This window comes from Anarhichas minor, unplaced genomic scaffold, assembly GCF_050575085.1.
Source record: "Anarhichas minor isolate MPS153535 unplaced genomic scaffold, ASM5057508v1 ptg000136l, whole genome shotgun sequence".
Lineage (NCBI taxonomy): Eukaryota > Metazoa > Chordata > Actinopteri > Perciformes > Anarhichadidae > Anarhichas > Anarhichas minor.
The window spans coordinates 11,291,404-11,317,412 of record NW_027466582.1 but is presented as its reverse complement, the minus strand read 5'-3'; the positions used below and the strand labels follow the sequence as shown (position 1 = coordinate 11,317,412).

The 26,009-nt window shown below is 37.4% G+C and overlaps 2 protein-coding genes across 2 annotated transcripts; both read right to left on the bottom strand.

Moving 5' to 3' along the window:
- Window positions 1–572: 572 nt before the first annotated feature.
- LOC142942418 (serine/threonine-protein phosphatase PP1-beta catalytic subunit-like) lies at window positions 573–6,801 on the bottom strand. Its single transcript, XM_076084723.1, has 8 exons — window positions 6,686–6,801; window positions 5,300–5,431; window positions 4,828–5,058; window positions 4,544–4,648; window positions 4,125–4,196; window positions 3,125–3,276; window positions 2,482–2,616; window positions 573–2,390 (listed from the first exon to the last, which is right to left on the bottom strand). Exons 1-8 carry the CDS (start codon window positions 6,735–6,737, stop codon window positions 2,286–2,288), a joined length of 984 nt encoding a protein of 327 aa, XP_075940838.1. The 5' UTR covers window positions 6,738–6,801; the 3' UTR covers window positions 573–2,285.
- A 1,534-nt stretch (window positions 6,802–8,335) lies between these two features.
- On the bottom strand, window positions 8,336–23,939 carry LOC142942398 (phospholipase B1, membrane-associated-like). Its single transcript, XM_076084696.1, has 42 exons — window positions 23,888–23,939; window positions 23,389–23,442; window positions 22,973–23,033; window positions 22,846–22,880; window positions 21,439–21,523; window positions 21,299–21,350; window positions 21,109–21,189; window positions 20,792–20,857; window positions 20,640–20,701; window positions 20,417–20,492; window positions 20,213–20,320; window positions 19,774–19,848; window positions 18,149–18,220; window positions 17,890–17,964; window positions 17,730–17,790; window positions 17,073–17,131; window positions 16,718–16,791; window positions 16,520–16,563; window positions 16,326–16,434; window positions 16,101–16,152; window positions 15,897–15,977; window positions 15,742–15,807; window positions 15,551–15,651; window positions 15,363–15,444; window positions 15,174–15,278; window positions 14,648–14,743; window positions 14,434–14,505; window positions 14,158–14,235; window positions 13,723–13,783; window positions 12,655–12,713; window positions 12,217–12,284; window positions 12,087–12,130; window positions 11,573–11,672; window positions 11,416–11,467; window positions 11,249–11,329; window positions 11,081–11,146; window positions 10,891–10,985; window positions 10,110–10,191; window positions 9,916–10,020; window positions 9,728–9,823; window positions 9,556–9,630; window positions 8,336–8,605 (listed from the first exon to the last, which is right to left on the bottom strand). Exons 1-42 carry the CDS (start codon window positions 23,937–23,939, stop codon window positions 8,336–8,338), a joined length of 3,288 nt encoding a protein of 1,095 aa, XP_075940811.1.
- Between the last annotated feature and the right edge of the window lie 2,070 nt (window positions 23,940–26,009).

Genomic DNA, 26,009 nt, shown 5'->3' with positions numbered 1-26,009 from the left:
GTTTTTGACTTTTTTCGACATGCTATACTATGACTGCTTTTGACTTTTTCGACATGCTATACTATGACCGTTTTTGACTTTTTTCGACATGCTATACTATGACTGCTTTTGACTTTTTCGACATGCTATACTATGACTGTTTTTGACTTTTTCGACATGCTATACTATGACCGTTTTTGACTTTTTCGACATGCTATACTATGACTGTTTTAGACTTTTTCGACATGCTATACTATGACCGTTTTTGACTTTTTCGACATGCTATACTATGACTGTTTTAGACTTTTTCGACATGCTATACTATGACCGTTTTCGACATGCTATACTATGACCGTTTTTGACTTCTTTTTTTTTACTATACTAAGTCATACTATGACTATTTCTAACATTATACTATGACTTTTTATTCGTCTATTTTGACTTTTAAAGTCTTTTTTTTTTTAAATAATACACTGACTTTTTTCATTTTTTTACGACATTAAACTGGTATTTTTGTGATATACATCTGCCTTCATTGGACATCGTTAACTACCATTGTTTGTGTTACTCAGAACTCAAAGAGAAACAGAGAGCAGGCTCAACACCTTTTATTTCACTCGTTTCAAACAAACTCGTACAAATCTCAAAACGTCTTAACATACTGTTTCTAACTTGAAGACCAATAAATTTACAAAGCAAAAGGCAAGATTTAAATAAATAAAAAATACGTTGGTTCAGTTAAGGAGTTGGAAATATATAACCAATATAACTAGCCAACAATAACCAAAAAAACCATCATCTTGCCTTGATGAGTTTGACCTCTTTACAATGTCATGCAATGAAGTAGGCCTGTCACGATAATTCCGTTAACGACGTATACAACAGATGGACATAACCTCAATAATCTTTACGGCATCAACTTATCGTATGATTAATTGACATGACCTCAATCATTTCTGCTGACCTCAATATTTATGTTACATGCATGTTTGTTTACAGAAGAATGATCAGCATTTTAGCCAACATGATGCCAGAATAAACAGCACGGCTTTCCATTACAACACTTGTACATTGTGTGAATCACTGCTCTTAGAAAGGGTGTACTCGCATTATTACGCTGTTAAATTATCATTATATGAATGGCATCAAAGTATCTTGTAATAAAAATACAATAATATTGATATAATAGGCAAACTCAATTATTTCTGGGGAAATATAACGTCCAACTTAAGTTACCGTGACAGGCCTAACTAGAAGTGCAACAATGTTCAGTGATCGAGAGGTCAACATCTACTGCTGTTAAGATGAATGTACTGACACCTACTTTTGAATCCTGTACTCTACCTCAGTTTCTGCTGTGGTTTTCATTTGTCTAGATTTTCACAATAATGTATTTTATATCATCAAAATATTTGGATATTATTGGTATCTCTGAAGAAAAAAACATTCATAAGTCAAAGTCACAGCAATCTCCAACTTGCAATTCTTCAGGAAAAATTTACATTTGGGAAATTATGTTCAATTGTGTTCTTGCCGAAAGTTAATGTAGATGAGAAGATCAATGCTTCATCTTTGTTCTTCAAGTTTGTTTACTCCGTACCAAAAAGATGGATGAAACAAACACCGTGCTGCTGGTAGGTGGAGGTTGTTTCAGTTAACAGAGCCAGAATAACATTTTCTCCTGTTTCCAGTCTTTGTGCTAAGCTAAGTTAGCCAGCAGCTGATGTCAGTTTCATATTTGACAGAAAGGAGAGTGGTATAAACTTCCTTATCTAACTTTTTATAAGAAAGCATATTTCCCAAAATATAAATCTATTCCATTAAGCAGTGTAGCACTTCATCCAGCATAGAAGTGGGCGATGGCAGTAGGGCGAGAAACAATTAGCCCTGTTGTCAGTGAGAATTTATGGTTTTACATTGGCTAGAGCAAAGAACCCATCTCAGCCTCACAAGCGTGCATGCATACACAAAATCACTATGGAAATTGTTAATGTGAAGGAAGAGAAGCATCTATTCTTAACATCTTGCCCATTCCACAAGAGTTTGGTTTAAATATTGCTGAATGGAGTGAGTAGCAGGGCTGAGTTAATACAGACCATGGCATCAAATAAGAAATTGAAAAACACATGTTCATAAAAATACCCACAGAACAAGCAAAAGACACTCCTGGAGCTTTTGTCTTCTTTTTTTTTTTTTTTAACACATGAACAAGCTGACTGAGAGAAGGCTGGAGTGTTTGAGGCAGCCTGCAGGGACGTTGGCCAGTGATCGACCGGGGGAGAAGCAGGAGAGTCAGGGCCAGCCGCTCACCTCTTTTTTGGTGGCTGAGCGGTGCGAGGCGGGGTGACAGGGCGTCCTGTATTAACCCCTCCATACTGGTATTTCGCTTTTTTTTCTGACGGCTTCAGGATCTGAAAGAAAGGACGATGGTCCTGATGAATACATTTTAAAGTCCACAAATCAGCATTTATGTTACGGTATAACAAACGAAGGGTTCTCTACCTGAAAGGAGCACATAAGGGACTCGTCCACACTCATCATCCCACCTGCGTTGTCAAACTCCCCGCAGTAGTTGGGGGCAGAGAACAGCGTTACCAGCTGTCGCTTGGCAAAGAACTCATAACCGTCTTCAACAACCTGTAAGGTAGCAGAATTATAGCTGACAATTATCTATCACTAAAGATATGTTTTAAGCAAACTTCTTAAGCAAAATTGCCCTACAATTAGGGTTGAACTACATGCAATACATCAGCCAGTCTGCTTCATGGCAATATAAGAGATGAAATACCTTCTGTATGTGACCATCTGGTTATTGTATCATAAATATTCTTTTTTTTTTTTACACAGTGTATTTTATCAGAAAACTGTAACAATGTTTCCCATTGATTACCTAAACCGTGGTTGCCCACCAAACTCTAGATAAATGTAGAGTAAAAAAGGACAATATTTTCCCCTGAGGTGTAGTGGACGAGAAGTACAGTATTTAAGTAGCCTGAATGTACTTCGTTACATTCCAACACTGCTAAAACAAGAGCTGAGGGTCCATTGTTCATTTTTGCATACCACCCACACGGCAACAATACACAGCCAGTTGAAAATCTGCAAAATTCTCTTAATCTTAATAAGAAAGAAGCACAAGAGTTACTTGATGTGCTCGGCAGATGAGGTCCAGGTCGTGACGGTTGAGAAACTTGCTGACCACATCGGCCCCGAACGTGAAGGAAACCCCCCGATCGTTCTCCCCCCAGCCCTGGACGTCTTTGTCTGGATCCGACCACAGCAGGTCACACAGCAACCCTGACACGAACAACAGAAAAGTCAATCAGTCAATCACTGTGAGTTATCAGTCACTCACATATTACATTTTCATTTTATTAAATATATAATTTTCTTTATGACACATGATACTAATTAATGTTTAGATTATCAAATTATAGGAATACTTTTTTTACAACATACTATACCGAGACTTTTATATGACATAATATAAAATGTATGTTTCATACATTGCAAACTGCTTATAGTGATCAACTTCTTCCAATTTACCTATAATTATCTATTCGTCCACTTTTAGTGTTCATTTTGGGCCTTTTCATACACAACATATGAAAAAACATTGTAAAACTATGGTAGGCTAACGTTTATTCACTTTTTGCAGCGTGCACATTCAAATTATGATGAGAAACAAAGTTATTTTGTCTCAGTAAAAAACAAATGTGCATGAGGAATGCACCTGTGGTTAAAACTTGCTTATGGCATACTATACTATAATAATTTAATATTAAACTGTATTAATATTTTGTATGACATACTATGCATTGATTTATTATTTCATGACATACTATACTGAGCCTTTTTATGACTATATAGATATATATAGACAAAATCTGAATTACCAGCTGTAATAGTTGAGGTCTAGAAAAAGGTTATTTTAGCCAAAACTAATAGCATAATTAATGAATCTAAAGTGGCACATCAGCATTACATTTTTAACACAAATTATAAAGCAGTTAATGAACACAATCAGCAATCTATAATAATAGAGCAGTGCAGACATATATAGAAACATCTGCGGCTTGTGAAAGTTGCAATCAGCTCAACAAGATATTGTCCTCTTATAGTTCAGCAACACAAACACAACCGACCTGTGTCTGGGACATCGGTGGGTCTCATAATGCGCCGAATTTGTTCCATGGACTGTAGATCAGGTGAGAGCCCTGAGGACAACAGATAATTGTAATACAAACAACACACACTACAGAAAATCCTGTGAATCAGTGAAAAGATCACTTTTTTTCATCGTTAAGCAAAATGGAAATGATGACTTACGGGTATTGTACTGATGCGACAAAAATGGGATTTAAAAAAAAAAGTTACATTCTCAATAGCACACAATGAATGATTCATCACAATTAAAACCTGTGGTTACATTACATATATTCTAGATTAAATAACAATACAAGCCTATATTTTAAACCCATGTACAGGTACACTTTGATTTCAGGGAGAAGTGGATTATCCACATTACTCAGTGGCTGCTACATAACACACGCGCTTCACAAACCTCCATGGCAGCAGAAAATCTTCTCATCAATAATCGCAGCAATGGGCAGACAATTAAAACAGTCTGTGAAGGTCTTCCAGAGCTTTATGTTGAACCTGCGCTTGCCTGAGGAACAAATTAAGAAAAGTGGCAGAAAAAAAAAAAGACTTAACTAATAATACTGTATTTTCTACATTCAGATTTGATATTTCTTCTTCTGAGTTTTTGCAGTAGTCCAACTCACAATTAGGACTGTGAACAGTATGCACATGTAGCATAACAAACGGGTGAGTTTTCCAACTTACACTCGTCATAGAAGCCGTAGATGCGATTGATGGAGGCACACTCGTGGTTCCCCCTGAGCAAGAAAAAGTTTTCTGGGTATTTGATCTTGTAGGCGAGCAGCAGGCAGATGGTCTCCAGTGACTGCTTCCCCCTGTCCACGTAGTCCCCCAAGAACAGATAGTTGGCCTCAGGTGGGAAACCTCCATACTCAAATAGCCTCAGCAAGTCTGTGTACTGTCCATGGATATCACCTGGAAGGATATGTTCATCAATGTCGCAAGTAACATTACAATCTCAATCAATTATGTGAAATTAATGAACAGTATAGATAAAGTTTTTGAATAACTGTGTGTGTCTTATCCTGGTGAAATCGCAGGGCTTAAGGAATAATGTAGAGTTGCCAAGGTTGCCTCTAACTATCAACATGTTTTCTCATCACCCTGCGCTGGAATATAGGTACATTTTTAAAAAGGTGATAGGTGCCGTTCTCACCGCAGATTTTGAGTGGAGCCTCCAGTTCTAGCAGGATCGGCTGACTGAGGAAAATCTCTCTGGACTTGATGCAGAGCCCCCTCACCTCAGCCTCTGTCATCTGTACCACCTTCCCTGGACGGCATCCTCGCACTGCAAGACAAAATAGTTCAACATCGGCTGATTCTCTAACAGGAGTGAGTAAGTATTTGACACTAGACATTAACACATTAAGCAACCTGCCACAGTGATCAGAACTAATATGCATCAAATTCAACATCATGGCAAGGGGACAGGTAACTACACTTTCAAATTGTAGGCTAAATCAGTATTCTGACCACAAAAAACATCAGTGCATTCAAATGAAATTCAAGACCGCTTTATAGCTATAAAATCTCATAAATTACCAGCATTTTTTAAACGAACAAAGACTTAGATTTAGTTGTTATCTACTGATAGTCCATTAGTACTTTGAGAGTGATACCATATTCCAGTCAAGACAAGTTGTTATGAACTGGCAAGTGTAGATATGAAGTGAGTGAATGAGGGCAGTGTGGTCCAAGCAGGAAGAAAAGTCTAGAGTGGAGTTTTCATAAATTTGGTTTGATTAAATTATACATTTGCTGTGATCATAATAGTGTTCATCAGCAAATTTTTATTTATCCTTTATTTCCAGACCAAACATACAGAATGCGACTTTGTTTCATTTGCCTCCCACAAAAAGAAAATACATGTTTCGTCGTTTTAATATGTGGTTTGGGAACAAACTTTAGAAACTAACGAAACTCGCCGGATATAGTTGATGAATGTAAAACAGTAGCTAGTTATGCAGGTTTGGGTTTCCTTCGTAAGGGGGCGTGTCCTGGGTGGTAGCCGACGTGCTAGCAACATGCCTAGCCAAGCAGAACAGTTAGTAATGTAGCTTAGCAATCACAGAATCCCACGGTTCTCTCTCTCTTCCCATTACATCCCGTCCGTGACGATAAAACAGTCACCTGCCATAACTCTGCTAACGTTAGTCAGCTAGCTAGTTTAGCATTTACACCGTTAAGTTGTATCACTAGCATAGATAGCTAGTTAGCTCTCTAGCTGGCTAATTGTTACGCCACTCTCCCTTTTTTAAGCACTGTGCCACGACTAACGTTGATTAACAATCCAACATTAGCGAATAGATAGCTACAGGGGACTGTGACACCATGCTAACGTTTACTAAAGTTTACGTTTCTCCAGCAGCAGAGAGCTTTTAACGCAAAGGTTAACGTTAGCTGCTGAACGATAGCAGAGAACGCGAGATGCTAACGTGTTTATAACATGTTGTGAAGTTACTAGTTACAAACAACAACGTACAATTCAGTCATTTTCTCGATGAAAAATACAGGAAGAAAGGTTATCACGTAGCTACAGTACCTTCCAGTAGTCGAGATATGAGGCTGTCAACGTTCAATTCGCTTTCCGCCATGTTTCTGATACTCACAGAGGCAGGACAGCGGGCAAACTATCCCTGAATACTGACTTATAGGCTCAAGAGCGCTTTAGCCTACCCAGGCATGCACACAGACACACACGTTTCAAGCAGTGGTGGTATAAGTAAACTTACTCTAGTACTGCACTGAAGTACAATCTCGAGGTATTTGAGTTTGTTTAATAAACAAAACAAACAAATAAAATGACACTAAAGTGGCTTTTAAAATGACTCCACTTTGTGTTTCAATATTGAATCCTAGTCAGTTTTCCACTTAGTATACTCAACAATCATGAGAAAGGATATGCACAACAAACAAAAACATAGTAATATATAGAAGACTTATCTTTCCAATAGTTTTTCAAGTATGATAAAGAATGAATAACGAACCACAAATAAATGAAAAGGATTCCATGTGACCCGGTAGAATCAGTGACTCATATCATTGATTAAAGTTTATTAATTAAATTTGTTGTTTGATGTTTATATAATAATTTAGTTCAAAAGATGTATGCACCGTTCAGCACTTGAGAGTTTGAGAAGCACCAGGGAAGAATGTAAAGCAATTTCATAGTTATATTATTAGTTTTTAGTTATATTACCTATTTATCTATCTGAGGTTAATTTATTATTTTATTAACTTACTTCAAATGTATTTGGCCTAGAAACATCAAACTCATTCACATCTGGAAATATAATGTTTTCACCAGCTCTGATGGGCAGTGGCCGCAGTTTCTCTTCGGGCATCTCTACATCTTGGAGGATGATAGTAGGTCGTTTGAATCGCATTTTAACATCTCTCCCTCTGGGGCAGTTGCTTCGGCTTTCTCTGGTAATCTTTGGACATGGCAGTCTTCTTGGTAGAGGTTCAGCTTGGACCGTAGTTCCTCGTCTCTCTCTCTCTCTCTCTCAACAACAACAACAACAACAGCAACAACAAATCTTCCGCACCGCTGGTTGAGACTGCAGAGCACATTAGACGACACAGGATGGCTGCAGTCGACGGGTCAGGAACGAGCCCAGAAAAGAGGCAGAACTGGCATGCATGATTCAAACTTAAAAACAACAAATGTGGTATCACCAAAACAATTGGGATACCACAAGTGTCATTTTAGTCTGGACCAAATCCCTTAAGCCATGCAGCTAGCATGCCTAAAAAAATCAATCAAGAGACTACAGCGATTACAAAACATTAGTAGGTAAGATGCTATTGTTTAAAAAGTCAATCAACCATGTCTCCAAAATTGGAGAGATTTTATTCTATCAATAAATACAAATGAGAACAGAAATGTACAAAACATCTGGATTCAACAAGGTCAGTCTATTACATATGGGATATGTCACAATTTCTCCTGAACGGTGGTTTGGTGGCTAGCACTGTCGACTAGCAGGATGGGCAAGGGTTAGATTCCCGGTCTGGACGGCCCTTCTGAGTGGAGTTTGCATGTTCTCCCTGTGGCAGCGTGGGTTTCTCCGATGTTAATAGTCAAGAACTATTCAAGGTAAGTGTAGGAGTCTACTATCTGCCCTCTAGTGGTAAAAAAGTGATTGATGCAGCTTTAAGGCTTAAATACAGCTTGATAACAACAACTGTATCAAAAAACAGTTCCTTTCATTTCTACTGCTTTCTCCACTTTACTTTTACGACGCTGACAGTTGGTGACAATGAACCAAGCAACACATATGCCAACCAGTAAACTGACAATTCCCACAATCACTGGCACCCACACGGGCATAGAGGAAGGACACTTTGGTACATGACTGGAGCTGGTGGTAGTAGTGGTGACTGTGGAAGCTGTTGTGGTGGTGGTGGTTACTGGTGGACTTGGTAGGCTGTTGATCTTAGTGAAGATGAAGGGATTGGCCTATAGGAAACATACCATAGCTCAGTGCAGATATATCATATAAGTAAGAACTTTAATATATATATATATATATATATATATATATATATATATATATATATATGGAAGAATCTTTGAGAAATTGTGTCAAAATATATTGAAAAGTCAACACCACAAAGACCCACATTTCAGTTAAAGGATTCTGGCTTGATGAGTCAAGTAATATAAAGTAGTAATAGTAATAGTAGTAATAGTATTCTATATTAAAAACCTGAGACATGATGAAATAATTATCCAAATAAACAAATAAATACAGACAAATTATAAATTATAAAATTGTGGGATAATATAATACATATTTAAAATCAAGCTCAAAGTTTAATTGCTTTTATGTCAATTCAGTAGTTTATATTTCAAAAGGATATTTTTGCAAAGTCTTTTTCATTCAAGCCATTTTCCCAGTTGAATGTTTAATTTTATAATTTCACATTACTTGGTCAAAACTTTAGGAACTGTTAAAATGAAAAAATTACCTAAAAACAAAAATATGCAGAATGAAAGTAATCATTATATTTCAGTTTGGTAACAGAAGCATATAGATTCAATCCAATGTAAAACATGGACACACAGAAACACAAAACAAACAAAATGCAACAAACTATAACAGCATATAATATAAAGTGTTGTCCATAAAAGTGAGGCATGGTACGGGATACACTAAAAGTTAAAATAACTTATTTCCCTAATTGTTACTTATTATATATTTGAGCTGTGTTTTAAAAATGTATTGGTTTATTCTAGAAGTTAACTGTTATGTTATAGTTTTGTCTGTATTGTCTTATTTATTTTATATTCAACAGGTTTTTTTTCTATAAAACTGAGACTAAACGATACTTAAAACTCTAATCAATAAACAAATAGATCTAGTTTGGTGATAGAATAATAATTTGAGTTGTGGGCTCCACACATACCTCAGAGGGACAATGAATCTTGGAGCGGTCATATGTGAAGTTGTTGTAGGTCTGCTTCCTGTCTATGGGCTCCAACTGAAGACAGAAAGAAACATTCTGTAAAACCACCAAAAAACACTTGGAAACACTAGTCGTTCTAATGCAGTTTGGTACATTACTGCTCCATGCTCACCATGTTATTCCACAAGGCAACGGCCATCTCAGCATGAGCTCGATCACTTATGTGGAAACAGTCCACAGAGAAGAAACTTGTGTCAACCTCACCCTCCTGTGGAACGGAGTTGATTATTAACATGGGTATATTTCATTATTTATATCTGGATGCTTATTTGGATACATTTGTATGTCTCTGTAACTCACTCCAATACGAGGAATGAAGGAATTGTGTAAAAAGGGTTGAAGGACAACAGCAAAATCTTCTTTTCCATCATAGCGATTTCCAGAAATAAGATGTTGGATCTCAGCCTTGAGGAAAAAAGAGAATTGGAGGAATGACTGAGAGAACCTAATTTTGAAAAGAAATTGAAATGATTAAAAGAGATCTCTGTTTTTACCTGATACTCGCGATTGATTCGTTTCATCTCTTGAAACTCCGGGGAGTTTTCAACGGGGTTGATAACGCAGGGACAGCTGGTCCTGTGAAGAAGAGATTCCTGTTCATTATGTTTTTGCTGAGATGAGGAAGGAGCTGATCCCAAAACAAAGAATCACAATAAAGACCTTTGTATGCCAAGATTCTTGAAATCCAAATCATAATTCTTGACTGATCAATTGGAAATAGATGGTTCTAGGTTAACAGTACAGTAATTACTGTATATGCAGCAAAACAACTGAACCAGAGGTATTTGCAACACCTCAAATGTTCCTCGTAATATTTGCTTTAGTCGGAAATGACAAAAAAAATCAAAATGAGTACATATCAAAACATCAACAAAAACATTGCTTAATAATCTAATCCACATAACAAGCGTCTGCTTTTACAATTTGGAAAAGCAGAGAACGTCTTGCTCTTTATAAGATGCGTAGTGAATAAACACTATTTTGACTAGATTTAAATCATTTAGGGGAAACTACACCACTGGAAGGACCAATCTATTGGAAGGTTAAACAGGATTTATTTTTGTTACCACTTGGAGGCAGCAGAAACATGCTTTAAACACAGCGATGACATGACGCCAGAAATTGATATTGCAAACATCTCACATCCAGCAGACATAAAGCAACAGCATAATTTAAATGTAAATCGAACATTCACTTTAGCTCTGTTTTGGTCTCCAGCGAGACCAAGATGTCTAGATGTCTAACTGAAACAGAGAGAAAACAGGCTAAACAAACCTCTGCAAGAGGGAACAGCCTAGCGTGTTCCTCTGAACTGATTTCAATGGATCTATCTGCAAGATTGCCACAAGATTAACCAACAGCCTCGGTACCTAAAGATACAGTGAGAGAGAGAAGAAGAAAACATGACACACTTGTACTCATGAGGACAAGAGATGACAATAACGTATAGTGTTTAATATCTCACCTCTTGGTAAAGCATGTCCAAACTGAGCATAATATTGTGGCTGTAGTTCGTGGGCGACAGATTATTCTGTAAAGAAATGGGAATTATTTGTTTTTGTACTGCAGCTCAGAAACGTACAGGAGAGTGTGGTTATTTATGTACAATTCAAACATTTTAAAGAACACTTACTTGGTCTAAGCAGTAATTGCAAAGATCGTTTCCTCCAATAAATATTGTCACAAGTTTCCAGTCCTTTTCAAAATTCACGTCCTGTGTATCATGTGTATAGAACATGAGAAGAGGCAGAAACTATTGAAGCAATCTGATGTAATTATTTATCTTTGGGAAAGTCTTACCTTATGTTCTCTCATGGCCTTAATGAGAGCTTGGACTTGTACTGGGATCTCTCTGTAACACAACAAAAAGTAAAAGTAAATAGATGTTGGGGAGGTGACGATGGGTTGTTCAAAAGCGTTTAACCCAGGTGGAGGAAATAAAAGAATATGCACATACGAGGTCTTAGCTCCAGGTACAGCAACGTTAAAGGCCTTCTGTCTAGAGCCCTGGCCTTTGGAGAAGCCCTTTAAGGAAGGGTTGAACTTCTTCAAGATGTCTGAGAAGATAAAGAGGAAAAATGATTGAGTACCAGCTGAGAGTTAGTGCACAGCTGGTTCCTGTCGCTCTCACAACTGAGTAAAGGTTTTTTCTCCATCTATTCAACTGGTACCCAGACTACAAGTGAAGCCTGTGGTTATAGTGGCTCCCATTTAGGCATCCATGCCTAAGAAACAGCAGACATTGGGCCTCATGTAAAAACAGAAGACTGTCTTTGTATGACTTGTAGGACAGATCTGGACCGAAAAGAAAATTGTTTAGCAACTGCCAACAGGTTATAAATGTCTGATACATTTCCAATACTACAAAGAATGCTCCTCTGCAACATAATGCCGGAGATATTGTTATTCCTGTCACATATAGTGACTCACAGAAACAGAATATTTTCCCCAAACAAGTGACATAAACTCACTTGGGAGTGTTGAGACCGTCTCCAGAGTATTATCCCCTCCAATGCTGCAAGAAAACCCAACAAACATCAGCATGGTTTGTAAAATATGATGGTTAATGTAAACTTCATCAATGCAACATGCATATCGAACCTCCATGATACTCCTCTGTAGTCTCTATTGAGATTAAACAGGTTCTTTGCCTTAGCGCCTGTGCCTGCCTGTGAACAGAGAGCCAAATAATCGGAAAATAAAACAGAAATAATATGCTGCAGATGACAGTGGGACACTGACAAAGATAAGTCTTACACCATAGACACATAAAAGGGATGATCATCACCGGTGCAAGCTATGTGGCTGATAACAAATTGATTAGAGAGTTCATAGTTCAATAACACTAAATAGCTGATAACAACAGGTTGGTGTTAAACACACACACAGACACATATATTATATTATGCAAAAAATCTCAAATCCGTCAAGTATTCATGGACTGTGCTGATTAAGTTAGGTAAAAGATTTGTCATTTTCAAACATGTTTACATTAAGTCTACTGTGGTTATAAATTGGATATTGTGTTACGACACTAACCGTGGAAGAATCGCCCAGTGCTGCCACCACCTTGATGTCTGCTGGTCTCAGCTTGTGAACTAGAGTTAAAGACAAAAAAGAGTTTAAACCCACTGACATCAAGATAAACCACAAAGATCATCCCTATACAATGTAATATTTAGCATTTAACCATCTCCTATTATGAGTATCTCCTCTTTTCTGCAGCCATTTCCCCCTCTGATTAAAATCATTACGTGTATAAATTGTTAATTAGTAGAGCATCTGTTAAATTATCCACACTAACGGACTCACAAACTTTGAGGCGCACTCCTGCAATGTCCGTGAGGGTTTAGGGCTGTCCCACTGTCAAATCGTCGAGTGTTTGAGGGCTCTCTCGCAGACATTTTGAGCCCTTTATGAACCCTTTCATTTAGGCTAAGGGAATTACCCACAATTCATAGCAATGTGACATTAAACACGGGTTACCAGTGGAAGCATGGAGATGTAAAAAAAGGTAAACAAAGAGGACGGGCACATGCAAATTACATTCACTCAGAAACATTACGGATTAAACATGGAACATAAAAACACATGAAATCAGAGGAAAGGAAGCAGATATTATATTACACAGACTTATTCATCAAACATTTAATTGTGTCAATGAAGCTATTTTGACAAAAACTAGTAAATACATTATTTAAAATGACATCTCAACTTGTGAGACGTTCAAATCAGGGAGTAAAAAGCATAAAATAAATACCCACAATTGAGCATAATATTTTTTGACGTTTTCATGTTGATGTGATATGTTGCAGCAAAGTGATGTCCCATTCGCATTTACACCATTTCAATCCCTCACAGCCTCTCACACTCAACCATTTACCTCGTGACCTCAGTAAGTCCCTGAGGGTTCAGGGTTTAAGGCCTTAGGGGGGACATTGGGATTGGGCCATTGACACAATCCAGGTGACAATTGGTGCAGTTGATATCAGCCCTTTCATTCTTAGTGTCACTAGTGTGCTTAGCTATCTTTGTTTCAGCTTTCAGATGAAAGAGGACATTGAATCTCATATCGACTGTCTAATGATAATGCAGAGTCTGTCTCACCTGAAGTTGGCACAGTGTCAGATGGAGCAATGTCCACACAGGAGAAATCTCTCCCCCAGTTCTAAAATAGAGAAGAATGCCCAAAGGAAGTCCCCAGAGCCAGAGGCCAAGTTTTTACACTGCTTTATTTGTGCATCCAAAAATCACAAACTCAAAGATGATCAATTTATAATCATATAAAACAGATGATACATTTAAGACATTTAAGTAGCTGGAACCAGAGAATGTTTGGGATTGTTCCTTGATGAAAGTCTTGAAAATGATTTATTGATATTAGCTGATGATTTATGTTCTATTGATTAATCAACTAACTGTTTCAAGACTATATGAGATTCTGTGAAATGTTAGCTTCATTCAGGCCTTTAGTAAATCAATCATATTCTATTTGTACTAGAGGTCACTTCCCAGCCTCTCGGAGAGAGAGAAAATGCTTACTGTGATAGGTCCTGGTGTTGGAGAAGGACCAGCATACATGTAATTGCTGTTGTTAAAGGTCCGGATGTATGGTGAAGTCTGCAGACAAAGGAGAGGACTTACGTTACACGATGGCCTCAAAATATAGAGAACTGAAGTATACATTCAGAAATATTATATACTTTTAATAACAAAAGCATTGGAGATGCATTTATAGCATTTTCCTCACTGGGTTTACAAAAAACACATTCACCAGCATATAAAGCACTGACTCTCTATTTAATCAAAATGTCCCACCTTGGTTGGACACTTCAGGTAAATGTCTGCAGAAAAATCCTGTAATGTAGTCTTATTGCCCAGAGGTTCCAGCTGGGAAAACATGAGTTAGAGTAAACGCTGAGTATCATTCAGCAAAAATGCATTTCCTTAAAACTCTAGTATAAGAAGGGAATCAGAGATTATCCTGTATATATATATATATATATATATATACACATATATAAATACTTACCATGTTGTTCCAGAGGGAGCGAGCCATCAGCGTCTGGGCCTTCTGGCTGAGGTGGAAGCAGTCAGCGCTGAAGAAGGAGCGATCAGCACGACCATCCTGTGGAAAAATTACACCATATGTATGAACTTTAAGGATTACTGACTATTATTTCAAAGTGGGGAAAATAAAAAAAACTGTAGTTGACTTCATGACTTTGAAGCTCGTGTCCTTAAATTCAGTTTTTCGTGGTAGATATAACAGCTGACCCCCAAATTGTATCTTACTGTACTTTTTGTTATTGAAAGCCAGGTTCTCAAATTTAACTTATATTATCTAGTTAATTTCCGAGCCATGCTAGCTGTTTCCCCCAGTTTCCAGTCTTTGTGATAACATATGCTACAATACTGTGAAACACTGTATACTATAGAATACATACTGTCATGATTCTGGGGCTAAGCCTGTGGTTATGTATTGGGTAAAGTGATGGGACTAGACTCCCATTAAGTCTGTGCAGTCCACATATAAAAAACAGAGCTTTGTAACTGACCGGCAGTTTGGGGACGATGATGTTTCTGAAGAAAGGCTGGATGACCACAGTGAAGTCTGAGCGAGTGTCGTACCGGTTTGACTCCACAAGCCCATGCAGTAAACGCTTAAAGAAAGAAAGAGAAGCTCTCAATGCCTAAAGGTAAACTGGACTGTTTAATATTCTTAATATGTTTTTTGGGGAGTCTACCTGATAGCCTCTATTGATGTCCTCCACTATTTGCAGAGCTTTAGAGTCGGGCTTTGGCAAGATAACACAAGGACACAGAAAACTGGCAAAGGAGGGACAAACAAGTCGTTTATACCACTGTTCATGATCATTTATTAGATTTTCAATATCAGTGAGAATTTGAAAAGGCAGATAAAAGTGATACTCACTTTACCAGCCAAGTTGGACATTTAAGTGAAGAGTCAATGTGCATTTCTCTCAGAGGGATTATATGGAGAGGCTCTATTAAATTCACCAGAGCTCGGGGCACCTGACAGAGACAAGCTCAGTTAATGCTCATAAACAATCAACCGGACCAACATATATCTGAAAATGTAACTGCGTGTCTGTTCATCTTTACCTCTTTGTGCAGATAATCCAGGCTGTCTCGAACATTACGAATAAAATTATCTTCAGAGTAAAGCAGCTGTCAATAAAAGGAAAACATTTTCACATCGTGTCTTTTGGCCCCTCCATGAAACAACTGATGAATTATCGCTCCACATTAGTACTTACAGAGTTGTAGCAGTGGTCACAGACGTCATTTCCACCAATAAAAACGGTGATCACCTTCCAATCGGATTCAAAATTGATTCTCTGTACAGGAAACAAGAATGTGAGGGGATGTAGTATGTAGTGTTGTTAAAAGGGATGTTTTTTTTATAGTGGAGTCGGCAAATTTAAAATAGGTAAAGAATAAATATCAACTTGTAAACTTACAGAGTCATTCTTCATCTTTGCCACCAGGGCTTGCACCTGTGGTAGTATGGCACTTAAGACACAAACAAAACAAAACATCACAATGAAATGGCAAATATTTATATCTGACAATTAAAATCACATTTATTTTAACAAATATACTGTATATTCATTTAAATTCTACTTTCTTATAATTTTTTATAAAAATAACTTTGTTAACAGCTTTGATCCTCTGACAGGACTCACTTGCTCTTAGCTCCTGCTACAGCCTGGTTGAGGAAAGCCTGAGGAGTGTGCTGCTTGCCCATGCCAACAGAATAGCCCGTCAGGTTGTGGTTAAAATGTTTTAAGATGTCTGTTATGACAAAGTAAATAACCATAAAAATCCCACAACAACAAAGCCTGCCTTTATGTTATATTGAACCATTAAGAAGACTCACTGGGCAGCGTGGTTACAGTTGTGAGGTTTTCATCTCCACCAATACTGCAAAAAACATATCATATAATGTTGAAATCATGACTTAAGATTACTTTCCGACTAAAGAAATGGATGGTCATCGAACCACATTCATACCAACACTGCAAAACTTATAACATAAGCATTATGTTGCAATGTTTTGTGATAAATGGGGAGTTACCTCCAGGATAAACCTCTGTACTGATTCAGGACATCCAGGACGTTATTGGGGCTGGATGCGATACCGTTCCCTGCCTGACGGATAGACCAGGACAGTGTTTCAGTAACATGATGAAACAAGACAGAAGTTCTCCATATTTTACAGTAAACTAGTTTGAGCTACTAATATGCAATATTTTACTTGTCATTTTAAACTGCATAAATAATATGTTACAGCTAAAGATTATGGTCCTACGTCTAGGATCTATTCTCAGTTTTTATTTTATATATTTAATTCTACTTGATACTTTAGATTATAAGGCTTGTACTTTACTATAACCTTTCTATCCACTTAAAAGAATGACAAAATTACTCACTGTCAGAGAGTCTCCCACAGCAGCCACCACTTTGATATCTGCAGGCCTGAGTTCATGGACTGGGAAAATAAAGGAGACAAGTCAGGACAGTAAAGGTTCTAAACTTAACAAGTTGGACAACACAAGACTTTCAGAGAGACTGTAATGTAATATACTACTGATATAATATGTGTAATTATAACAATATAGCAGTAAAACTAGCTGGAAATGCTGTATCATAGGACAAAGATAGTATTTGTAAGAAATAGATTATCAAAAGCAATATCACATAATATAAAAATGACATAAAAGGTTAAACAGAGATCGGCAAAAGACTAGAATGAATAAAATAAATAATAGAAGTGATAAATATACAGATTATTGACATATGAAAGGAAAAAATGTATATAAAGTGTGTTGTATATTTTTGATGTCAATGTGATACATTTGTTTTGTATTTTCATCTGTTCATGTGTCACGTACATAAATATTTTATGGAAAAAAGAAAGAAAAATCTTGTCAACTTCATTATGCGTGTCTTGCTACATGAAAAGCGTATCCATGAAAAATGACACATGAATACACATTATGAATAAAATCAGCCACGAAAAGTGAGAGTCACCGTGGTGCCTGATAAATGCCTAACATGTACAGTAAGTGTAAACCATCTTACTGTACCTGAGGTGGGTGTGGAGGGTGAGGGACTGAGGTCTTCACAGGGCATCACTGTGCCTGTAAACTGACCGCACACACGAAGCAGATCCACAGTCAGAACTAACCAGGAAGCGTACAACGCTGCCACCACCTCCATTTGGGCTCAATACCACACTATACTCACTGGGAGGAGGAGAGGAGAGACATCACTGTGGTGATATGAAGGAGAGTTTCCCTCCGTCCGCAGGAAGGGTCGGTCCTATGAGGGAGGCAGATAGCCGGAGAGAGGAGGAGGGAATAAATGAAAGAGAGGAAGGTTGAGAAAGTGTAGAATATTAGCTTGGAACACGGAAGCCTATTTTCAAGTACAGTACATCTGATAGCGCTTTTTAACATGCTGATATAACTGCATGTGTGTGTGAGATTGTGTCACAGTTACTCACCTCAGTTGGACATAGCAATGCAATGATATTTCCATTGTCTTCTGTGTTATGTTGGCCACTTTTGGGCTGCAGCTGAAAGACAGAAAACTCATTGTCTTCATGTTTACGACAGAGAGAACAATGACTCTGAATGTTTGTGATTATGTGTGTGTAGTGGTGGAATGTAACTAAGAACATGTACTCAAGTACTGTACTTACGGTATATACAAATTCAAGGTACTTCGATTTTACTTGAATCTTCACATTTTATACAACTTTATACTTCTACTCCACCACAAATATTGTACTTTTTACTGCACTAAATTTGTCTGACAGCTTTAGTTACTTTTCACATTACACATTTGTATCCCCTTTGCTGCCCAGTAAAAACCATGTGTCTCCTAAATTGGTGAATATGAATCAGATTTTTTCTGATAAACTGAATGATTAAGTCTGCCTTTATGGATTGAGAACATTCTCCTACTTCTGTAGCTTAATAAACTATTCCAAAAGTGATGCTATACAAACATATAACGATCTTATAGAATATAATGCATTGCTAGATTAAACTACCCAACAGTATGTGAAAATTAGCACATCCATACATACCTGCATCAGTAAAATGCAACATGTACATTAATGTAGCAGTAATATTATTTAACCCTCCTGTTATGTTGCCGGTCAAATTGACCCATTTCGAAGTTTGAAAATCTAGAAAAAATATTTTAAAGTACCTTTTCTGTATGAAACTTCTTCTGCTTGCCTTAATTAGTGGAATCAACGTTAAAAATGTATTATTACAGAGATGATGTTCGGGTCAATTTGACCCGGCAGTGAAAGTGGGGGGTCAAGTTTAGACCATTTCTGTCTTTGAAAATGTGAGACAAAGTATTTCTTACTCCTCCCACCATGTGTTTCACCCCATTTCACACACACACACACACACACACACACACACACACACACACACACACACACACACACACACACACACACACACTTTGGCTTGATTTTGAGTGAGCAGGTCAACATGACCCTGAACAGCAGAGGTGTCTCATCTCTATTTATCTACATCACTCCATGAAAAAAAGAAAGTTTCAAAATGTAAAAAAAAATTTAGAAAAAAATACATGTTATGGTCGACTAATGAAATTGATATCTCGGTTTTTCAAATGTACCTAATAAATAGTTTGAACATGTACTTTTCATGAAAATGATCTATGGAGGGGTGAATAACTCCATTCCACTAAATACTGATTGAATTGTTAGTAATGGTGTTGGTGATGAGGTACGAACTATATTTATTAGGATTTTTTGGTTTCTGACATCTTGTGGATGATTAAACATGCACCGGGTCACATTGACCCGGGAACATCATTGCTGTACCTAAGACACGAACATAACAGGAGGGTTAAAATCATATACTTAAACACTGACAGGGAACTTTGTTCTGCATTTGAGTACTTTTACTTTTGATACTTTGATTAAAAGTCGTTGTACTGACATATTTTTTACTTTAAAAGGGTTTCAATGCAGGGCTTTTGTACTTTTAGTACTTTTCCTTGAGGAAAGGCCCGCTGTGTTTGTGTGTCTGTATGAGAAAGAAAGAGAGTGCGGGAGGTTGAATAGATTGCTGTAGGCCTCACCAAGTTTGTCCACATCTGCACCATCAGTTTATCAGCTTGTTGTGCAGCTTGTGGCTCAGAGAGAGGCTCCCCACTCTGTTAAAAAAAATAAAAAACAACATTGTACTGTACATTAGATACAGAAAGTACATTGTCAGTAAGATAACCAAGACTCTGTATATGTTACTGTCACAAACTGCATGCAGGATTCTTGGATTATTTTTTCTTTTACAAACATACAGAGCACCAGTACACGTATAGCGACTGTAAGTTGGTTGCACACTAGAGGTGGTCGTTGTATCTATTTACTGACGTTTTTGAAACCCACTCATCTGCTTCTAAACAATAAATGGTGTTTAGACAGCCAACAGTGTTGTGTTGCTGATATGAAGAGTCTAAACGTATTAAACGATTAACAAGGGATGCAAAATGGGATGCAAAATGGTGCACGTGAACTCACAGAGACAGAAGAAGGGCCTGTGATGGAAGGTGTGTCCTGCACAATGACAGTGAAGTCCTCTCTGTCACCGTACCAACGCCTCTTTATCATGAGCTCATCCAAAGACTCCTGCTCAGTGAAAAGGAGTTGAGAAGAACATTTCACAGCAGCTAAAAAAAAACTAAATGAAGCTATCAGATATTCTGATGTGAATAATCGACAAACCTGCAGAGCATGACTCAGCATGGCCCTCTGAAGTCTGGCCTCTCCTTCATTATTTATCTCCATGCATCGACACATCCTGTCAGGATAACAGATTTGCTCGTCAAAACCTAATATGTTTAATACTATTCAGAGAAAGATTCTCTTTTCAGTGTGTGATTAAGTCTGTTTGGCCAAACACTCTTTTCATTAGGCCAGAAATGAGTAATTTTACAAATGAACTCACTTGTTGTGGAAATTGTCACGCTCTCCATCCCACAATGCAACACTGACGATGGCTCGCTTCAGCTGCGTGAAACATGTCAATTAATTGTGTAAATATCGGCAATGCAGTTATAGCTACTGAATGAAAAATACTGTACACAATCTGAAATGTACCTGAGAGTGCAGCAGCTGCAGAGCATCATCCACCTCTTCAACCACGGCTTTGATGACAGACTGAAACTTCACACAAACACAACAGTTTGTGACTTCAGTAGCCTTTTTATCAATCTGTCACGCATCGATTATTTCCCTGCCTTGTTTAAGCTCTCATGGTTTGTTCTATTGTAGCTTTGTGTGATATGTGACAAACATCAAGTTAATTATTTAAGTTATAAGTTGGACTCCAGTGTTTGATCTGCTCTGAAAATATATGTATTTTTCCTTAACAATAGTTTTGTAACATCAATATTAAAGTATTTTGTGGTGTTTACCTGCTGCTGCTCACAGGCACAGAGCTGATCCACTTGAGCAAAGAGAAGGACCAGCTTCCAATCTCTATCCAAATCAATGACCTGTAGCAGTAAAAATAAAATATCAGGGAATTATTTTCCTTTTTGATTATCCAATCGTTTTTTTTTATCCTTTATTAAGATGGGAGTGCAGACACTGGAGCACCTATACCTGACTGTTTTGGAGGGAGAGGGACACTTCCTTTGCCTGCTCCACCAGCGTGCTACAACAAGGAGAAAACAACAAATCATTGGAAGCAGCAAGAGTCATTGGTTCGATATTTCTCATGTTCCAGAAGTTGCTGTCTGTACCTGTGTTGGACAAACTGAGGGGCATACAAGTTTGTTTCATCTGAAATAGTACTGATGAGTGCAGGATTGAACAGTGTCATCAGCTCTGATGGAGAGACAACAACACAAGTTTAACTCCAACACCCAGAGCTTCTTTTCCCACATGGCTTGCAGGTGAAACCACAGCAGAGCTCAATCAATTTCTACATTATCAAAGTAGTCAAATGACAGAAAAATGTATCTGCAACAATAATGATATTTTATCAATCGTTTTAAGAAACCACAGCATAAGACTTGTCGGCATCCAGCGGTGAAGATGCAGATTGCAACCAACTGAAACCGACGCGAAAACATTAAAATGCTAAGGGGCCTATCTAGTGCAAATGTTTGGTTTGTCCTTTCTGGGATACCGTAGAAACATGATGTCCGGCTGCATGAAGAGGATATAGATAGGGTTCTTAATTTCAGCTGATTATACACTAAAGAAAACGTACTTATTAATATTATATTGCATTTCTGCTAATAGATAAATGTTGTACACTGTACCTTTAAACCATTTATAGTCAAAAGGCCAAAAATCCACTGGTTATAACTTTCAACAAATAAATATTTGCTGGTTTTATAGTTTGAACTGTTAGCTGGGCAAAACAAGTTGTTCAGACTTTTTGTTTTACAATATTTCATTGATCAAACAATTATTGAATGAATCTAGAAGATAATAAGCAGATTAGTTGATCATGAAAAACAGACAGGTAAGTTGACGTGACCATGAAGATAATACTTTTCAAGCTTTCAAACAATAGCAACATTAGTAACATGCAGACATTTTTACACCCTTACATATGTAACAATTGATTACAAGCCACCACATATTTATTCTATAAATGAAACACTGATTTGACAGTAAAACACTATATTACTGAAAACAGTACAGTGTTTCAGAATGGTTGAAAATCCAGTAACAACATTTAATCAGAAGATATTAAATGTTTAATCACACTTCGATTAACAACTGTGAATTTCCTGTTTATCTCTATCAAGCACAGCACATTATATTACATGAATGGCTTTCAAAAAAGATAACAGAGGCCTGGTGGTGTGTGGCAAGTGTGTCGGAGTTCATTGTTTCAACTTATCCCGATCAGTGTAGATATCAAAGATACTGCACAGTAGTGTAATAGAAGTTCATATCAACCTCTTCAGGTGACTTACACCGTGCATTTACACTATTCGTCAATAAAAGGGAAAGCTACATGTTATCACCAGCCGAGTTATTAAAGCTTTCCAATCAGGCCTGTTTAATGGCAGCGTAAATAATGAGAGTGAATTAATTAACTTTTTAAACAGAATTAAGTAAACTATCCAAGAAACATTTGGCTTGAAGTCCTGTGAACACCACAAACAACAAAATACAACTTTAAATGTTACCTGTGAGTCTCGATACCACCGTAGTCAGCTCAGTGCTGCAGGAAAAGAGAAGACCACGGGCTAATTCTGAGTCTACATTGTTGAATTTTAACTTCCTGGATGAAAGTGACTGGTGACCTGTGCTCACCTATGCATGTGAAGTCCAATGGAGGAAAGCACCGCCACGTCTGAGGGCTTAACGCTGTTAACTTGAGAGAAAGAAATTGTGTTAAATTGAATCACAGATCTGAGGCACATGGCAATTTGCTATGTTGTAAATCAGAAGTGAAATTAGTTTTTAGTGAACAGAAAAAGAGCTGATAATCTGTTTGTGAGTTTTAGTATTCAGATGATTTACTTCAGTAAAAGAAAGAATACTACACTATAGATATACTCCATGACAAGTAAAAGTCCTGCAGTGAAAATATTACTTGTATGTACGTTTTATCAGCAAAATGTAATTAAGTATATTTTAGTAATGTAGGTATGTATGTCAATTCAATTAAACAACAATAAAAAACAATATTTCCCTCCTATAAAGTTTAATGTTTTAATCTCATTTACCATTTGAAGGGGGCGGCTGAGAGGGAAACATCTGAGTGCAAGGCAGTCCAGTTACTGAAATGAGAAAGAGTACACCATTATGAACATACATATATTGATATTCTGTATAAATATTCTTCTTCTTCCACCTTGACCTTCCCATTTTTTGCACGACAAACATGTCAAACACATAAAAACATGTCTCCATGAGCTCAGCTCAAAAGTGCTTCAGAGACACACAAATATATTACACTAAGATACTCGTGCAAGCTACATTAGTGGATCAAATATTACTCTGATCACTCATGACTTTTAACACCATTTTATTGTAATTTCAAAATAGTTAATACCTATATATGAGGTTAAACCCTCAAATGATCCTTAACAAGTTTTATCTGCATAATTTTTAATGTTTAGATCCTCGATAGTAGTTTAAAATAGTGATGATCAGTTTCTCCTGTCAGATTTTAAAAACTGCAGTAGAGCGACATGAGCACTAAATCAAGTAAACAGTAGAGACCTTTAGTCCATGTGAGCCCTAGGACTGTGATCAGAACCAGCTGTGGAAGCATCATCTCTCTTTTTTTCCCAGATTTTGTCCTCGTGGATCTTTTCTGCAGCTTTTCCTTCCTCTCTGCTCTCTCTGTTTGGTGGTCAGTCGTCTTTCTATGTGATTATCAGTTATATCTGGTCAGCAGAACTGATAATGACAAATCATAAATGTGCACAGAGGGGAGGGACTGGCCTCCTTGTCCAAAGGACACAGCCATAAGGTTTTACAATGAAACAATGACACTGAAAATTAAGCTTTTATTGTAATAATGAGTGAGAGTGAACTTCAGTGTGTTAATGACATTCTATGTTTAGACTATCTGAAGCTTTTTGCTAAATCTATTAATATATTTTACAACATAATAGCATTACTGAAACATGACTCTTAAGTTCTCATAACATTTTACCAAATGACATTGCTGTTGGTAAGCTAAAGGAAATCCGCAGCTACACTGTAATATACTACTACCGGGAAAACGGCCATAATCAAGACAGTTAGAGTTGCAAAAAGAGATAACTTTAAGGCTCAAGCTTTTATCTGCTAAAACGAATACATTATCGGTTGTGCTGTTAGACACAGAAGCAAGTAAGGTCTTTTTCTATTGGTTTAACAAGTAAAAAATAAAAAACACTGTTCTGTTGTTACAATCAAATCTGCACATCTGCATCTACACAGCATGACTTCATGTGTATCGGCTTTGTTTTGTCTTCAGTGTTTAAACTGTAATTGTAACAATGATTCAGGCTCGACATCCCACAGTGGTGAAGACGTACAGTTGTCTTTGAAACTTAATGCAAATTTCAATCAGATTACTTCTGCACATATAGTCTCGACACACATTGCTCACATCCACTCTCACATCTGTATAGTATGTAGCTGGAGCCAGCAGCCAGTTAGCTTAGCATAAAGACTAGGGGAAACAGCTTGGCTTTGTCCAACGGTAACAGAATCCGCCAATACCAGCATATTTGTTGGATAATGTCCGATCAAAAAATGTTTTTATATCAGAATCAGAAACGGTTTATTGCGAAGTACGTTACATATACAAGGAATTTGGCTAGATGATTGGTGCATAACAATAAACACAGTGCAAAATAAACTAGAAAATATGAAAATTTACAATAAAATATAGTAAACAAATAAAAGTACATTAAAACAAGTTATTAAAGTGTCAAGTGTATATTAATAGAGAAGAGTTGAGCAGGGGTATGCAACTGTAATAAATTGTGCTGGGGATGTAAGTGTCTGAGTCAGTGGGGGTCCGGGGCTTTATTGATGAGCCCTACTGCAGAAGGGAAGAAACTTTTTGTTTTTGTGGCGTGAGGTTTTGGTCCTCCTGCCAGAGGGAAGGGACTCGAACAGTTCGAACAGCAGAGGAAGTACATCCTCTGCTGAGCCTTCTTGGTGATGGAGCTTCGGGGTGGAGCCCGGGAAGCTGAAGGACTCCACAGCGGCGACAGGGTGATGGGGGCAGGTGGGGCTGCGTTTTTCCGGAAATCCACAACCATCTCCACTGTCTTTAGAGCGTTGAGCTCTAAGTTGTTTAGCCCGTACAATGTCACCAGATGGTCGATCTCCCACCGGTAGGTGGTTTTGTGTACTTTTCCTTTAACACCTGATATAAGACTCCTTGGAATGTGGACTTGACCTCTCCACTACAATAATATAAGGTCAGGAATTACTACACTTTTTATGATGACTGTAACAACAGATTCATGTTGCGACAGGGCAAAACTCTTCCGGTGCAAGGGGAAAAGATTATCTTGGTTATTACCAGAAACAGTTGTAGCTATCTCTTTTTTTTAGAAGGATTTATGAGTTCAGTGGCGGAAAACAACAAATTTCCCCCCAACCATGCTCCTTGTTGGCTTCATGTCAGAATGAGTTACATACATTTGGTATAAATGGAGTGGAATGTCACACTAAGATTATTAAAAATTTGGTTTTTAAGTTTATGAGTACAGTATATTTCAGAATTGGGTGGAAAGATGGTGTCCAGTGAGTTGCTTGTGTTACACTAACTCCCTACTGAACCAGATGTGGGTTTTTATATGATTCAATGAAAAATCTGTATCTACATCCACTTAAT

Excerpts from the sequence above, each read along its gene's own strand:
- LOC142942418 (XM_076084723.1), bottom strand. The coding sequence starts at position 6,737 with ATGGCGGAAAGCGAATTGAACGTTGACAGCCTCATATCTCGACTACTG. Across the intron at positions 4,197-4,543 it reads GATTTTCTGCTGCCATGGAG|GGCTCTCACCTGATCTACAG; the intron begins GTTTGTGAAGCG and ends TGTTGTCCTCAG. Across the intron at positions 2,391-2,481 it reads CCCTTATGTGCTCCTTTCAG|ATCCTGAAGCCGTCAGAAAA; the intron begins GTAGAGAACCCT and ends CCTTTCTTTCAG.
- LOC142942398 (XM_076084696.1), bottom strand. The coding sequence starts at position 23,939 with ATGCTTCCACAGCTGGTTCTGATCACAGTCCTAGGGCTCACATGGACT. Across the intron at positions 23,034-23,388 it reads TCAGCCGCCCCCTTCAAATG|TTAACAGCGTTAAGCCCTCA; the intron begins GTAAATGAGATT and ends CTTTCTCTCAAG. Across the intron at positions 15,445-15,550 it reads TGTCCAACTTGGCTGGTAAA|TTTTCTGTGTCCTTGTGTTA; the intron begins GTGAGTATCACT and ends CTCCTTTGCCAG.